Genomic DNA, 17,958 nt, shown 5'->3' with positions numbered 1-17,958 from the left:
TAAACAACAGGACTTCTCATTGCTCGAACTACAATGTCACTTGCTCGGTAGTCCGGCATGTTCCCTTCTCTGAGTGACACCCCACTGTAAATATACAATCTCTATAGAGAGCTTGGTGTGGGCAGGACAGCTCTCTTAGCTCTACTACATAGTAAATCTAAAAAATTCTGCACCCAGTAATTGAAATGACATTGTTGAATTCAGGATCTCTTTACCTACATTATCCTGCTTTCAAATGAGGTAGCAAAAACCTGCTGACAAAGTCACTTTAACTTGTATGATCTCAGAATGTGCGCAGAAACACATTTATGGTGCTGAATATGCAGACTTACCTGCACACTTTGTCCTTGTAATTAGTGGAGGCCCTGGTTGTCCTGTGCCACCTTCTCCTGGCCTTGTGAGTAGCACTCTAATCTCATATTCTGTATCTGGATCCAAATGCCACAATTTGTAGGTCGGGGCATTTACTGCATGTGTTTCGGTCCATGTCCCGGTGGTCATTCTATATTCCACTTCCTTCAGAATAATAGGCCCATCACCAATGATAGAATTGGCATTCAGCTGAATAAGAAGATAGGTTGGTCCAACACCCAGAAGCTGTGGTGGGGCAATTGGTCGTGGTGGCTCTGTGGGAAAAAAAAAAATACATATGAAGTATAAAATGGCAAGAGACCTTTATGGAAAACCTTAAAAAAGGGTACTCCCCATCTCCAAGATCCTATCCCAAGATGTAGTAGATATAATAATATTAACAAATACCTCCAATTAGAAATGTAGCATAGGTCACCTATCTCATGTGCAAGTTATTGCAGCTTAGGTATCCATTGTTACGACCACTATTAACTAACTGTCCTTATATGAGTGGTCATAACAATGGATATTAAAGCTACTGTAATGCCCTGCACATGAGGTAAGTGACATAACTTATCAGTAGAACTATACTACATTTCTAATTTGAAATATTTGATAATATATATTATGATGATCATTATTTTTATTACTATACCTACTACATATTTGGATAGATCTTGGAGATAAGAATATCCCTTTCAGAGAAATATACACCAATAAAAAGGAGCTGACCACTTTGGACAATTCCAATTTTTTAGACGAGTCATTTATCAAGGTTCCTCCTGCTGGCATGCTCAGCTACCAGACTAAAGGTACCGTCACACTAAGCGACGCTCCAGCGATCCCACCAGCAACCTGACCTGGCAGGGATCGCTGGAGCGTCGCTACACGGGTTGCTGGTGAGCTGCCACACAGGCAGATCTCACCAGCAACCAGTGACCAGCAGTGACGCGTGGAAGCGATGCTGCGTTTGGTAACTAAGGTAAATATCGGGTAACCAACCCGATATTTACCTTGGTTACCAGCGCACACCGCTTAGCGCTGGCTCCCTGCACTCCTAGCCAGAGTACACATCGGGTTAATTACGCGATGTGTACTCTGGCTACGTGTGCAGAGAGCAGGGAGCCGGCACTGACAGCGTGAGAGCGGCGGACGCTGGCAACGAAGGTAAATATCGGGTAACCAAGGAAAGGGCTTCTTGGTTACCCGATATTTACATTGGTTACCAGCGTCCGCAGAAGCAGAATCCCTGCTCACTGCACATTCAGTTGTTGCTCTGTCGCTGTCACACACAGCGATGTGTGCTTCACAGAGGGAGAGCAACAACTAAAAAATGGTCCAGGACATTCAGCAACAACCAGCGACCTCACAGCAGGGGCCAGGTTGTTGCTGGATGTCACACACAGCAACATCGCTGTTACGTCACAAAAGTCGTGCCTCAGCAGCGATGTTGCTAGCGATGTTGCTTAGTGAGACGTGGCCTTAAAGTGGAGAAACCTACAAATCTTAGATTTCACTGAAGTTCCACTACAGGGAAAATTAAGCATTTCACAGTGTCCATTCAACTTAATGACTTTTCTTGTAAAACCGGATTGGCAGACTTCGCTTACTTCAGGAAACCTGGTAGTTAGGCCAACAGCCTCATATATATGCATATAAAGCACTTCTCTCAGGAGAGCTGACCAAGTGGTCAAACCAAGGCCCCCAATACAACCACTGACCATGCTTTCCAGACATGTAAAACCAGTCTAACAGCTCAGGTCAAGAGATGAGGATCTTTATGCATGATCCCTTCTGTTAACATAGAACTCCACACTGGAGTACATGGAACAACCCTTTATGGTTGAATTTTGGCTTCAAAAGCTTCATCTGTGTCTCGTAACAAGCCATGCATTTGGCCATCTCTGGCAGTCTCATAGGCAATTAATACATTACTGGTCCTGATGCAAAGAAATACCTTGGGATTGGTGGGTAGGGGACACCATGCTTACATGGGAATAACCCATCTGATTAGTTGGGTATGCATGCCATGGAGTTTGTGCATTGGCCAAAAAAATAAACCAGTTTTGTTTTTTACCAAAGCTCCACTATTTCCTTTTGAATACGAATTTCAATAAATTCTAGATCTTGTAGCTATATGCAGAACTAGGGTCCAAATTGACAAGACAAACTTAACGCATGAGCACAGCCTATAAAATGTAAAACATCCAATTAAGTTGTGGCTGGTAAATGTTGCATGGTGGCTCCAAAAATTATTTAGCAATTTGTGGAACTCAACCCATTCAGTATAAAGCTACAACCATACAATTTATTGTACATACACTTTTTACGGATGTTGTTTAGTGGTTGTTTTCATGGCAACATACTCATATACTGTATGTCGTACTGAACTATAGTCATTGTGAATCAGAACAAATTAGAAACCAATACAAGCCTAAATAAATGCAAAGCTCTGCCGTCCCAACTATAAGAAGCTTGGCACGGTGGAAGAAAGGCTTGTGTGTCTAGAGACGAGCACTAAGGCTTCATATTGAGTTCTGTACACAAGTGAATGTCTGTAAAAGGACAAGAGCAGCATCCTGCAGCTTGCCAATGCCAACTACAATGGTGTGTTCACCGGCCAAAATAAACATCCTGCGCAAACTCAAGCAGATCACGGCTCCAGGAAACGTCATTTTAGGAGAACAAATACCAATTTCCACAAAGACAATTTTAGTGGGATTTATTATGGTCAGTGACACACACAGTCTGGATATAGCAGAGCAGAGATGACGATGCTTCAATGAATATCACTCGGAATTTGATCTTCAAGGGGTTGTTGGATGCTCGATCGCCACTCCATTCATTCTCTATAGCGCTGCCGGAAAAAAGCCAAGCACAGTTCTCAACATCCCCACAAGGCAGGAGTAGAGCAGCAGTCGAGTTTGTGCACTGCTGCTCCATTCTAGGTGATATCATTTGCCTGTTTTGCCAAACGGTGCACGTCTGATCAACAATTTGTTAGCTATCCTGCTGATAGGTGTTTACTTTTTTCCTCTAGTCAACTTTAAATAAGGAATAAGAAAAGAGCAAGACTATAAAGCAGGAGGATGGCAGACTTCTTTTCTATGGCAGATGGCTAAGGCATTTATTCACTTGTTTCAATTAATCAGGCAACAGAAGTTTAAATCAGACAGTTGAACACTGCCACTCTCTTTCCTAACAAAAATATTTCTCTTTTGCTAAAATTTCTATTTCAAAGTTTGAAAAAAGGATTTGCTGATAAAGCAAAAACACAGAGGTACCCTTTTTGAATAAAAGCCCATTTAGTTGACCGATAAGATCAATAAAGGGAACCCAAGCAAAGAAGCCTGCAATCCCAATATGAACGTGCTAAAACCTCATTCTTTGGAATATCAGTTTGTTCACACCAGCTTAAAGGGAACCTGTCAGGTGCAATATGCACACACAACCACGAGCAGTTCTGGGTGCATATTGCTAATCCCTGCCTAACCGTCCCTGTATACAATAGCATAAATAAAGGGATCTTTAGAAAAAGTATTTCTAAACATTCTTTATAATATGCTAATGAGCTCAGGGACTAGTCGGGAGTGAGTTACTTCCCCCAAGTAGTCTGCCCTCTTAGCATGTTAGTACGCCCACAGGGACGTGCTAACATGCTTTTCCCCAGTATCACCAGCGGTGATGTGCGTACCTGTATCCGCTGTGAATGCTGAGCTTTATTTCCCACACTTTTGGTCATGCGCACTAGACCTATCTGAAGTCGGGACGTGTACACCCGGCTTCTTATTGCGCATGACAGGATGTGCGAGATATTGAGCTCATTGTTCAGACAGGCACGCGCGTTACCGCTGGTGATGCTGCATTGAATAGCATGTTAGCATGTCCCTCTGGGCATACTAACAAGCTAAGAGGGTGGCTAGTCATGGGAAGTAACGCCCTAACGACTAGTCGCTGGCCTCATTAGCATATTATAAATACTCTTTAGAAATACTTTTTCTAAAAATCTCTTTATCTATGCTAGGATATACAGGGACGATTAGGCAGCGATTAGTAATATGCATCCAGAACTGCTTGTGGTTGTGGGTGCATATTGCCCCTGACAAATTCCCTTTAAATCTAATTATTGGAAACACATCACATCATGTAAATCAGGGATGTGCTGCTGGCAACAAAAAGCTGTATAGAAACAGAATAATCATTAATAGTGATGAGCGAGCTCGCCACTGCTCGTTACTCAATCGAGCATCGGGTTGCATCAATGCGACTCGAGTAACAACCATAATGGAAGTCAATAAGTCAATGGGAAACTAAAGCAAGTCCAAACTGAGATGCCTGAATGAGGCTGGATCGAGTAACAAGCTTTGATCAGCACACTCGCTCATTACTAATCATTCTGTTCCCACCGTTCAGTGTAAACAGGTTAGTTGTGTGTAGTTGGTCATTGCCCATTAGTAGTGTAAAATAGATCAATCTATACAGGCCTTTACAGCATACCTGCTGAATGTACCTAAAAAGTGCCCTACAATTTGGATAAAAGTTTGTGATTGAACACCTGTTGAACGAATGAACACATTTTAGTTACTACTGACCATATAGTTGGTTACATAGCCAAAAGCTTGTATACTCAGTACTCGTAACGAGCAGTTGATACTCGGACGGGCTCGATCCCAATACCATAGTACAATGGAAGTCATTGGGAGACTCTAGCATTTCTCCGGTAAATCTTCCGGAAAAGTGCTCGAGTCCCCTATTGACTTTCAATATACTCAGGAGCTCAAGTTGCGCTCATCCAAGCATCCAGCTAGTAGGCACTAATTATAGTTGAGCATGCTCGGCACTCGATCGAGCATTGGGTTGCTTGGGTACTCGCAGCTTGCTTCCCTGAATGACGCAAGCAGGTACCCCAGTGAGAGCCATGCGCAAATCTCTGAATGGCTATCACTTGCGGAAAAAACAACGTTTTAAGATGTAGCGTCTCACAGGCTGGCTGTATGTGTGTGGAGAGCCGAACTGGTTAATAATTGACTTCCATTATACTAGTTACTTCAGTTGAGCGCATCAGAGTGTCCAACCTGCTCGACTCACGCATTGTAGTGTTCACCCATAATTACGAGTACCAAACATTGTACTGCTCGTCCATCATTACGAGTGCCTGAGCATGACTGTTTGTCAGCAGTATACCGCCTGGTTTGAAAAAGCAATGAACTGTCATTTGTAATGGAGGAAGATAAAGGAGGAAAAGTAGGTGATTGAGCAAGCAATGGCTCGAATAGAAAAAAATAAAATTACAATTCAAGATTATTGCTACACATAATTGCAAGTTTGGTAAGTTTAATAACCTGGGCTTATATTGCCGATCAGCTCTAGTTTTATCAATTGACTGTTCAAAAAGAGCCCTTACAATATCTCTCGAGCTAGGAATGGAGTTGGAGTTTTTCAAACAAGCTTAAAGTGGAAGATTCTGTCAACCATGAAAATGAATTTCAAACAGTTTGCTCAAAGAATGCCTGACCCTACGCTCGCAGTCAAGGCTTTTCTGTCCTCATAACAAGGCACAGTCTTTCCTGCAGTGATTACACAGGAATGATGTGAAATGATTCCGCTCGCTAACAGGATTGTTTCAATTCCTTGTTCGTTGACACAGACCCGATCCCTGTTATTTGTCCCACGTGACAGACACGGTGGCAAGCAAGAAAGCACATGTGTCCTTTTTATCTAACAATCTGATGCTAAAAGATTCCCACAGTCAAGCAGCAATATTATAACTATAGCGTATAGATTAGAACATTATTTCTTAACTGCTGCCTCCTTAGAGCTAAACACCCTGCTAGTGGTGATGTAGCAAGCACTTATGCTATTAAGCCACTTCGCGCCTGCAGAAAACAATAAAACATTCCTCTGGAATATTGATGATCAGCTGAAGAGTCCGCACATTCTTATGATACTAACAATTAGTCTATCATATACAATATTCATATAGTTCTACGTACTGCTAGGGAGGGTACACAATATTTCCATACACATTTGGGTGAGAAGCCCCAGAGGAAAGGCGAGTGATTATTTATACTTTTCTGTGCGCTTATAAATTATGCATACATTTTAATCAGTTGGTAATATAACAAGAAGATGTTCAGCAGGATTCTTAATATTCCTTATTACGAGCACAAAAATGAATCCCAGCCCTGAAAGGCCCGAGTGTTGAAAACTCCCAAAGGTCTGCTTGATGTCGGCTCGAATACAAAACAAATCACAACAGTCCTAATAATATCCAGTTAGGAATTAACACAATGTGTTGGGGAAACATTGCATTTCTTCTTCGCCAATCCTTGAGGTTATGCTATTGGATACAATAAAATGGAACCAATGTATCTTAAGTAAATGTGTGGGGGCTGGGGACTTCCCATTATCCTTATTTACTCACCCCGCCGTAAGCAGATATTTTCATCTGTAATCTGTATTATATCTCACAGATTGCATGGTCTTGCGAGCAGGGCTCTCACTTCATTTGAACTGTTACATTTTGGAAGCTCTTTAATTCTGAAGTGCCGCTGATTATGTTGGCTCTACATTAATATTTTTATTACATCCGTTATCAATATTAGCTCTATATTGGGATACATTTTTAAGCTTGCAAATATTCCTAGATATTACCAAAAATACAAGAATGTCCTAACCCACTGAACATGGATCTAATATAGACGTTTGGTTTGTTTTTTTCTGATATATAATTAAAGGGAATCTGTCAGCAGGTTTTTACTACCTCATCTGAGAGCAGCATAATGTAGGCAAAGGGATCCTGACTCTAACAATGTATCACTTCATTTACTTCTTGCAGCACTTATGATATGATCAAAAATTTTATTTTTTGCATGTAGCTTAACTTAACTTACCAACACCAGGCGGTCAGTGTACATTTCTATAGACAGAGGCTGCTAATCACAGAGGGGCACGGAGTCGAACTACAGCTCAGGGCTCCTCAGTCAGACTAATGATAAAGCAAGGAAGCTTAAAGGGAACCTGTTAAGTCCAATATGCACCCAGAACCATGAGAAGTTCTGGGTGGATATGGCTAATCCCTGTCTAACTGTCCCTGCAGCACAGATAAAGGGATCTTTAGAAAAAGTATTTCTAAAGATCTTTTATCGTATGCTAATGAGCGAGGGGACTAGTCACAAGGGCGTTGCTTCCCTTGCTAGTCGGCCTCATTAGCATGTTAGTACGTCCTTGTGGCTGTGCCAACATACTAATGAATGTGCAGCGTCACAGGATGATCTCACTCACCTCTCCACTGCCATTGCTGCCCAACGCTGGATTTCGGCTCAGTGCGCATGACCCCGGAGTTTGGGTCATGCGTACTATGAAGCCGGGTGTACGTGTCAAAGATTCAAACTGAAATAGTGCACATGACCCAAAATCTGGGGTCAAGCGCACTGAGCCAAAATCCACGGTCGGGCGGCGATGGCAGCAGAGAGGTAAGTGAGATCATCCTCTGACGATGCGCATGCATTAGTATGTTAGCACACCCACAGGGCCTTCTAACATGCTAATGGAGCCGACTAGCCAGAGAAGCAATGCCCTTTGGACTAGTGCCCGTGTTCATTAGCATACAATAAAAGATCTTTAGAAATTCTTTTTCTAATGATCTCTTTATCTATGCTACCAGACACGGGGACGGTTAGGCAGGGATTAGTGATATGCACCCAGAACTGCTCGTGATTGTGGGTGCATATTGGACCTGACAGGTTCCCTTTAAACTAACAAACACACTTGAGGTATGAGATGCATGGCTGTAATCTGAATGTTAACCCTTGCAGTATGTGGTCTTCAGATTACAAGGCAAAAACCTGCTGACAGATTCCCTTTAAGGATGTAATTATTTTACATCACTATGGACTTCTATAGAGACTATGTAGCTACAAATAGTCAATGATCATGCTACATTTTATTATCCCTGCATTGTTTCTACATGTGACCATGCACAAAAACATGCATGTGAATTGAACCATTTGTTGGATCAGTGAACAAACAGAATTTTGCTTGTTTCAGAATATTATAGATTATAGATTTTTACCACATGGACATAATACTTGTATGTGAATTATCCAGGAGACTGTATTTAGTGATGAGCAAGCACTCCCAAGCTCGGGTGCTTGGTACTTGTCACAGGAAGTTGGATGCTTAGGTGGGTGCAACTCGAGTACCCAAGTATAATGGAAGTCAATGGAGGACTCTAGCAATTTTCCCAGATAAATGCTCAAGTTCCCCATTGACTTCCATTAAACTCAGGCACTCAAGTCACGCCCATCCAAGCATACAACTGCTCCTTACGAGTACCAAGCACCTGAGCATGGTAATGCTCGCTCATCACTAGTTAATGAATTCCACAACTGAACTTTAAATTCTCAAGTTGTGAAGTTATTGCCTTATTTATGGAATAGGGAATAAGAAGAAGAGCCCCGTATGAATGGAGGAGAGGTCAGTCCTGCACAATGCTGGTCCATTGATTCTTATAAGAGTGCCGAAGATAAGCCGAGTGCTGCGCTTGGCTATCTGATGGATGGTCCCATTAAGAATCGATGGAGATGCAGCTCGCATGGGGATCATTCAGAGGCCAGATTCCTGGGATTGCTAGGGGTCCCAGCAGTTGGGTAGATACTCTACATCATGGAATAAGTGTACGTAGCGGGGTTTGTTTTAGGTACGGACATAAGAAATGAATGGTTTCTAGATGTAAAGCTTTTCAATATCAGAAAAAAAAAATCAATCTGGAAATATTTCCTAAAGTAATTTTCTTTAGTAATTAACGCTTCTGGCAGAGCTCACTGTACAAGCAAGTCTTACATCCCTGAAGAATTAGTCTCATATGGTAGATCAAACATCTGACTTCTCCCGTGTTCTGGCAATGTGTAAACAGTGATGTCAAATGATATTTTATTAAGATGATGGAACTGGCTCGAGCAAAATAACCTTGCTGGGAATGGTGTGGTCAGCACATAGCAATGATTTATGATCTCTGAGTAAATCGGAGTGGTAATTTCCCTGTGTACAAATTATGTCGTGTGTACTGGGATATAAATCACTCCCAGAAAGCATTTGCTCATATGTCTATATATCTAGACACCAGAGATAACCAACACTCTAGTTGTACTACAATGATGCTTTAGAACACAAAGCGTTCATCAACTACATAACATTAGGCTCTTGGGTTTTCTTCTAATTTGTGCCATAACTTGTGTTCATATTAGGGCTGTGGTAGACAAACAGACCCAAACACCAGGCTAATTCTGTTGCAATCTCCATTCCTTATGATATTAAAGAGGACCTGTCAGCAGGCCAAAAGCAGTGAGATTTTGCTCTTATTTTATTCCCGCTTTTCCCAAGTACCATTTTTTTTTCCTTTTAAAGGGATCCTGTCACTAGAATTGGACACTATAAACTGCAACCACCACCAGTAAACTCTTATATACAGCATTACAGAATACTGTATATAAGAGCCCAGGCCGCTCTGCAGAACGTAAAAACACCTTTATTATACTCACTTAGGGGGCGGTCCGGTCCGATGGTGTTACTGCTATCTGGTCCAGCGCCTCCTCTCTGCAGTGATCACCATCCTCCTTCTACCCAGCCCAGTATGATGACGTGTCCTTTGTCATTAACACAGGCCAACATTGCCATCCTGTGCAGGCGCACTTTGATCTGCCCAGCTGAGGACAGATCAAAGTATTGTAGTGCGCTTGTGTGAGCGGTCTTTAACTTTTCCTCGTGCCTGTGCATTACAGTAGCTTGATCTGCCCTGAGCAGGGCAGATAAAAATGTGCCTGCGCATGACTGCAATGCCGGCCTGTGTGGGTGACGTAGGACACGCCAACCAACACCGGGCTGGGTAAAACGAGGACGGCAATTGCCGCAGAGAGGGGGTGCCAGAACGGAGAGCAGTGACAGCCATCGGACCTCCTCCTAGGTGAGTATAATAGAAGTGACTTTTACATTCTACACAGCGGCCTGGGCGCGTATATACAGAATTCTGGAATACTGTATATAAGGGCTCACTGCTGGTGGCCAAAGTTTATAGTCGCCAAATCTGGTGACAGGTTCCCTCTAAGTCCACCATTAAGTGGCAAAGATATGAGCCTTCTCAGTTTTCCTTCATGGTATTTACCAATCAGACTCACAGGCTAATTATGCAGAGTAGCCCATAAGAATGAGCACTAAAAAAAAAAAAAAAAAAAAAAAGCCCATGTTACTTGAACCATATGGTTGATTAAAAAAAAAAAAAAAAGACTCAGGGATGCAGCAGGAATAAAAGTTAAAGTAAAACCTAAATCTAATCTAGAGTTTCACCCCTGGTCACATACTCACCCTCTGGCGCATTCGCACTTTAACAGTGCCACTCCCAGAGTTCTTAGGCAGATTGCTCCAGTGTTTCATGGAGCAAGACAGAGGTTACTTTTCAATATAAAAGTCTATGAGAGCCTCTTTTTTTGTCTCATAGACATGTACTGAGAGGCCACAAGGAGGGACGGGACAGGAGATGAAAATGAGCATCCCCATATGAGCCACACAGGTAATTAGCATGCCTAACGGTCATGTTTTATAAAGTTATATTTGGGGTCTGCAAGGGGAGTCAGGGCACAAGGTACACCTTCATATAATGCAGCCCAGGAGCTGCAGAAGGTAACACTTTTGGTTTCATAGTGAAAAAACTGGTGAATGGTTCCCTTTAAACCCTACACAAAGGATCCTCCAACCTCAAGCCACTGATGAGCGTCTCTATGACAGCGAAAGGTGAGCAAGCAGTGGTACAACACAATGGTGAATCCTGTACTAGCACCAATGAATGGTGAAATCTGTACTAGCAGAACACACACACACTATCATTGCGAAAGAATGACCACTGACAAGCACAATTATTGTAAAGGGATGGCTTTGTAAAATCTATTACAATTGAATCCGACATGAATTTAAAAAAGGCCAAAGGAAGATCTGCACGGCTTCTCTCGTGGCCTTTGGAACTCCAGAGGTTAAGTAAAAAGATGTGTCTTTGAACTGCATAAGTACTACAACTACAAATTCACCAGATTTTCATGCATACAGCTGCTGGAAGCATTTAATCTTTGTGACATGCCACTTACTGGCTGCTTGAAGTGCTGAAATTGGAATTATTTCACACGAGAAACTGCTAACTTCTGCATACTGAATTTCCCATACTATGCATCACTGTGGCATTTTGTTCACCTTGATTTGGAACAGCGAGGCAATCATTTTTACTATCCCCTTTATGTAATAAGCAGTAGCGTAGTGAGACTTTCCTCTGGTCAGCAACAGTTGAAAACAGCTTAGAAAAGGTGAAATTAAAGGAACCTGTCAGTTTCATGCTGCCCAAACCATATGCACTATAAATCAGTCTGGCTGCGCATATGGCGGCAAGTAATGTTTTACGCTAAAAAAACTTGGGTATACGTGTGTGTACGTATTAGAAATCTGTCAAGTAACTGGAGCGGAATTAACTTTTTACAGTGTGAAATCTCAAATGCGGCAGCATATCAGAGTAAAACATACCTGGTGGCAATTGGTCAGCCAAGCCTTAATTCATGCTGCTCATGGTGCAGGCAACATGAATCCAGCCACAGGTTAACGGTTATCTGGTACCATGGGGTCAATGTGATCCCATGCAGATTGGTATAACTATTGATTATTTTCATGGTGCCAGACAAGGGTTAAATGGGTGGTCCACTACTCAACACTAGTGGCCACATCGATGTAAAGCTCAGAAAGAAGGCTTTTCTCAAATACTTTGTGTTGTAAATCCTGACTCTGAGCAGTGCTATTGCGGTCTGCTTATCCCCATCATGTAACCCCTGGGTTCTGTGACCTCTGAGATCCGGTAATGTCACATCAACTTCCAGTTGACCCGACATCACCGAGGTGGGAGGAGTTTCACCACTCGTCACAGCACAGCATCACTTCAGCTTGCAGTGAAGGAGAGAGTGCATGAGATGATTGGCTGTGACAAGCAATGAGACTCCGCCCACAGCCCAGTCCCTCAAACTGGGGACAGCCTCGGTGATGTTGGTTCAACTATACGTTGGTGTGACATCACTGGATCTCAGAGGTCATGGAGCCCAGTGGTCACTTGATGGGGATGAGCAGACCACAATAGCGCCGCTCAGAGTCAGAATTAACTACACAAGCTATTTCACAAAAGCCTTCTTTATGAGCTTTACATCGATGTGGCCACTATGCTGAGTAGTGGACCACCCCTTTAAAATAGCACTCTTGGGGTATATTCACATTGCATTGTATCAGGCTTTTTTTTCTTCAGACCAAATCAATCAGTGAGTCAATTGATTAATTGCAATGTTGTCAAACTTATGTCAGCGCTGCAGACAATAACAGACACTGGGACAGCGGAGGAGACTCCGCACTAAAGGACTTAGAGATTAAAGAGAGTAAAGCATATTACATAGTGGTGGATAACCGTTCGGAAGATATATATATATATATATATATATATATATATATATATATATATATATATATACACACATACACACACACACACACACACACACACACACACACACACACACACACACACACACACACTAGGGAGACAAGTTTTCTGAGAATGGAAAACCCCTTTAAATTATTTCAAAAGCTTTATGAAGCAGTAATGTTAATTCTTACATCTATGGCACTAGTAAAATAAGTTTTGACCTATGGAAATCTGCGTTACTGGATAGAATTCTTATTGCTTATACTTTAGAAATTATTTTTTTTTAGCACGTGTGGTACAATGCTATACCTGCAGCATAACGTTTACCATCATGTGAGAATGATACATTTGAAGAATTATACATTTTAAAAGTATAATAAAGATGCATCCAATTAAAAAATGCCTGTAATTTGGTATCAAAATGCCTGCCATATTACGGCCATATTCTAGGTTTCTGACCAACTTTAAGCATAACTAAACTTTTTCGAGCCTTTCGGGATTTGGATAAAAAAACAAAAATGAAATACAAAAAAGAAGATTCCAATATGTCAGTTCTACTTGTGGACAGATACAATAAGAATTAATAGTTACTTGTCTAAGCTTCCATCTGGGCAAGGGACCAACAGTCCCACTCAGCTGCTAACTAGACACAACAAAGTGAGAGGATTAATGGGAATCCCCAGCAGCAATGTCTTGTATTAAATCAGAAATGAGAACATTGGACAGAAAATCAGTGGATTATCAGATTCACTTAATTTCTATAAATTATATTTAGAAATTATAAACTATATTTCAAACCATGTATTTGCACATATGGCACTATTCACCTACACGCTTATTCAGCCTGTCCAGTATGAATGAGCACGCCTAGCCTTTTAACGCTAGCATGTCTACCGTTTTTTACTCTAACAATGAAATCCGGGCGAAATGGTTAAAGAATGGTGAAAAATCTTGTTCTTGACTATACTGGAAATAGTTAAAGAATATAATACTTAAGACTAATACTGTATACACCATTTCTACAGCTTACAGCCCAAACTGAGCATATAGCTTTGTAAGAGCCACAGCCCCTATACTTATTGAGATCGGATTTCTTTTTTTATATCTTGTGGTTTATCACTGACATTTTTGGCACCAAATTGTTCAACACCACACATGTGGATAATAAATTTGGCACTAATTCAATGTTTTGTTTTTTTAATATTTTAACTTGTTTTTTTTTGCAACTTTTCAGCACTAAAAGCCAAATTGAAAACTCCTCCAGAAACCTTACTCCAGAGGAGGAACTGAAGTGGAATGCCCCAAAATAAAAGATATTTGGTAAAAGTCACATTTCTTGAATTTCTCAAACATGTGCTGTTGAGAAAAAAATTATAAAAAAAGGACTTAAAGAAATTAAAAATTGGTGTAGAATGTATATAGTATATGAAATACTAAAGCCAGTGAAAATGAGAAGATTACTCCAGAAAAATGAAGAAACAGGCCTTTGTGTTCTAATCGCTGCCTCCATCCTGCAGAAACTGAAGTTTAATCAAATATGTTAATCAGGGTCCTCAGTTGAGCTAACAATTAGAATAAAGCTGTGTGCATATAGCGTTACTGTTTAATAGTTAGCTCAGTTTTCAGAAACTGAAGTGTAATCAAACACTGTCACCATTTGTCACCACTGTGGCAAAGAGGCTCAGTGCACAGTTCTGCCTGCGGTAGTTGCATGCCCCGATTCTCACTGTGGTTTGCTCTGGCTTGCCTGAATGGTCTTTGCAATACCCTGTCAAACACCAGTAAAGGATTTAGGGATTTAGGGTATGCAGAACGGTGCGCTGAGTCTCTTGGCCACAGTGGTGCAAGAGAGTACCCCAAGTAGCAATTTTGCAGAAACTGAAATCACTTGTGCAATGACACATGGGAGTTTATTTTAGTGAAAAAAACAGCAAGTTTTTCAAGTAGAGGGCACTTGAGGAATCTTTTCTTAGATGTTTTTAGAGGTTTTACAGGAATTTTTCAGAGTTCTGGAAGAGATTTTTTCCTGAAGCGTTCTTTGCAATCTTTTGATTCGACATTGACTAGTAAGGAGAGGTTTCCTTCAGAATCCACTTAAAAGAAGTTACATTTTTATTTCCAATCTCTTCAGGAAGAAGCCCAAAATACTCCTCATAAGAACACCTCAGGAAGTCACCACCGCTGCGATCCCCATGGGGTCCACTTTTCCATGATACTTTTTCTACGACCCAACTTACCCGTTAATTATGCAAATGGAAATTATTTACACAGTTTTTGCTTATTTTCTTTTCTATATACTTTTGATACTGCATTATTTGTCTATACTTGTGCATAGCACCTTTCTTCTTCAGAAATTCAGTTAACATCACTTAGTGACCAATCGTACTACATTTATATCTACTACATTTCCATGACTCTATTGGTTACCTTTAAATCGGAATATTTGTTGCTACGTGTGGGTTGCAATGCCTGAGTAGGAATCAAGCCAGTAACAAATAGAAATACTCGGCACATCAAAGTTGAGCAATGAAAATATTTTAAAGAGACAATCCAATGACACAAATTCTTAACGTTTTTGTCCTAGACCTTAGCCCTTCATCAGAAGATACAGAATGTCATAAATATGGAACTCCCAGGAAGTAAAGCCCAGAGGAATAACCCAGTCTGCATTGTTTCATAGATTCGGCATTACTGAGCTGCTATGTTCCTAAGCATCTCGCTTTATAAAAATTGGAACAGAAGGCACCTCACTGGCACCAAAACACTTTGCCAACAAGCAAAGGGGCCAAACAGAGGCAGCTTCCTCTATTTCACTGTAAGATTCAAACCTATACGACATCAGATGTGGTCAAATCCTTGGTGCAATCTGTCCAGCCGCACAGGGGCCCAAGAGGTAATGGGGCGAATTTCTAACTCTAAAGCAGGGGAAATTGTGCATTATAAAGATCTATTGGACTGCAAAGCGCTCATATACTGTTCCTGCACAGGGGCCCTCTTTTGTCTGTGTCTGCCAGTATAGGACATAGTTTATGGGGGAAGGGGGGGTTGGGGGGGGGACACAAATTTGTGCCACTACTTTGACATAAGATTTTTATTTCAGTAATATTTAAACACATGGTTAGAATCTTTGAGAATAGCGTACTTAAAAAGGTTGTCCTGAGAAAACAAGTTACCATTAATCAATAGGATAGGTAACAGATAACTTGCTTGCCGTTGAACCTCTGGGACTCTTGGACTGATCGGCAGAACTTTGATCCAGTCGGAATGGAACAGCATTATGCATGCTCCTCCGACACACAATTAACTCTTTAGCGACTATCCTTTGGACAACCCCCTTAATGGAATTTAAGCAGATATCTGACACACTCACAGTTGGGAACACAATAAATACAGCTTTAAAGGGGTTATCCGGCTTAATTTGCTTTTTTTTTTTTATTATTTCCCTATTGGGCTACATTGGGGCAGGTAAGTAGATAGAGACCACTTACCTGCCCTGCTGTCAGCCCCTCTCCCCCGGCTCAGAGCGGTCATGTGACCGCTCCTGCCGCGATTTTGCTGTTTCCGGTCATTTCATGTCAACATGGGCAGGACCATGTTGACATGCAAATGTGGAAACAGCATGTCGCCTCCCTGCTGGGCGGGTACAGTGCGATGAGCCCCGCCCCCCTTCCCTGCACCCTCCCACACATTCCCCCGCACCTCCCCCTGCACTGCTGTGGGGGTCCGTGACCTGGCGGCGGGGCCTGGCGGCGGCTCCCGTGATGTCAGCTCCAGCACCGGCCCCCCTGCTCAGGATCACACATTCAAATATACCGGCATCACAGATCACCGATGCCGGTACATTTGAAAGTGCTGATGAGAAGCAGCGCAGCGCTGCTTCTCATCTTGCACGCTGTCTGAGCTCTCTTCAGCACAGCGGTGACGTCACCACTGTGCTGATATGTCTAGAGCACAGACAGCGCGCGAACGTGCAGGAGCGGCGGGGACCGATGACGGGTGAGTATGTACTCCCTATGGGGTGGTGTGTGTGTGTGTGTGTGTGTGTGTGTGTGTGTGTGTGTGTATGTGTGGTGCACAGCCCGATGTGTGTGTGTATGCGTGTGTATGTATGTGTGTGTATGCGGTGCACAGCCCGATGTGTGTGTGTGTGTGTGTGTGTGTGTGTGTGTGTGTGTGTGTGTGTGTGTGTGTGTGTGTGTAAGTTTGTGTATGCGGTGCACAGCCCGATGTGTGTGTATGCGGTGCAGAGCCCGATGTGGTGTGGGGTGCAGAGCCCGATGTGGTGTGGGGTGCAGAGCCTGATGTGGGGCTGTTATTTGCAATGCTGTAGTGTAGTGCGCTGCCGTGCAGTGCGCTGCCGTGCAGTGTGCTGCCCTGTAGTGTCCTGTAGTGTGCTGCCCTGTAGTGCCCTGTAGTGTGCTGCCCTGTAGTGCCCTGTAGTGTGCTGCCCTGTAGTGCCCTGTAGTGTGCTGCCCTGTAGTGCGCTGTAGTGTCCTGCCCTGTAGTGTCCTGCCCTGTAGTGTGCTGCCCTGTAGTGTCCTGCCCTGTAGTGTCCTGCCCTGTAGTGTCCTGCCCTGTAGTGTCCTGCCCTGTAGTGTCCTGCCCTGTAGTGTCCTGCCCTGTAGTGTCCTGCCCTGTAGTGTCCTGCCCTGTAGTGTCCTGCCCTGTAGTGTCCTGCCCTGTAGTGTGCTGCCCTGTAGTGTGCTGCCCTGTAGTGTGCTGCCCTGTAGTGTGCTGCCCTGTAGTGTGCTGCCCTGTAGTGTGCTGCCCTGTAGTGTCCTGCCCTGTAGTGTCCTGCCCTGTAGTGTGCTGCCCTGTAGTGCCCTGCCCTGTAGTGCCCTGCCCTGTAGTGCCCTGCCCTGTAGTGTCCTGCCCTGTAGTGCCCTGTAGTGTCCTGCCCTGTAGTGCCCTGTAGTGTCCTGCCCTGTAGTGCCCTGTAGTGTCCTGCCCTGTAGTGCCCTGTAGTGTCCTGCCCTGTAGTGTCCTGTAGTGTGCTGCCCTGTAGTGTCCTGTCCTATAGTGTCCTGTAGTGTGCTGCCCTGTAGTGTTCCTGTAATGTGCTGCCCTGTAGTGTCCTGTCCTGTAGTGTCCTGTCCTGTAGTGTCCTG

At 42.9% G+C, this 17,958-nt stretch overlaps 1 protein-coding gene across 18 annotated transcripts in view; it reads right to left on the bottom strand.

The window, feature by feature from the left end:
• Positions 1-17,958, bottom strand: part of PTPRK (protein tyrosine phosphatase receptor type K) — a 450,255-nt gene that overhangs the window by 207,952 nt on the left and 224,345 nt on the right. For all 18 annotated transcript variants that reach the window (XM_075339909.1, XM_075339911.1, XM_075339913.1 and 15 more), the window contains exon 7: positions 333-626. In XM_075339909.1, coding sequence (XP_075196024.1) covers positions 333-626 — 294 coding nt within the window. The remainder of the gene's footprint in view (positions 1-332; positions 627-17,958) is intronic.

This window comes from Anomaloglossus baeobatrachus, chromosome 3 (assembly GCF_048569485.1).
Source record: "Anomaloglossus baeobatrachus isolate aAnoBae1 chromosome 3, aAnoBae1.hap1, whole genome shotgun sequence".
NCBI classification, from domain to species: Eukaryota; Metazoa; Chordata; class Amphibia; order Anura; family Aromobatidae; genus Anomaloglossus; species Anomaloglossus baeobatrachus.
Note: the sequence above shows the minus strand (reverse complement) of the source record. Positions and strands in the feature narration are given on the sequence as shown.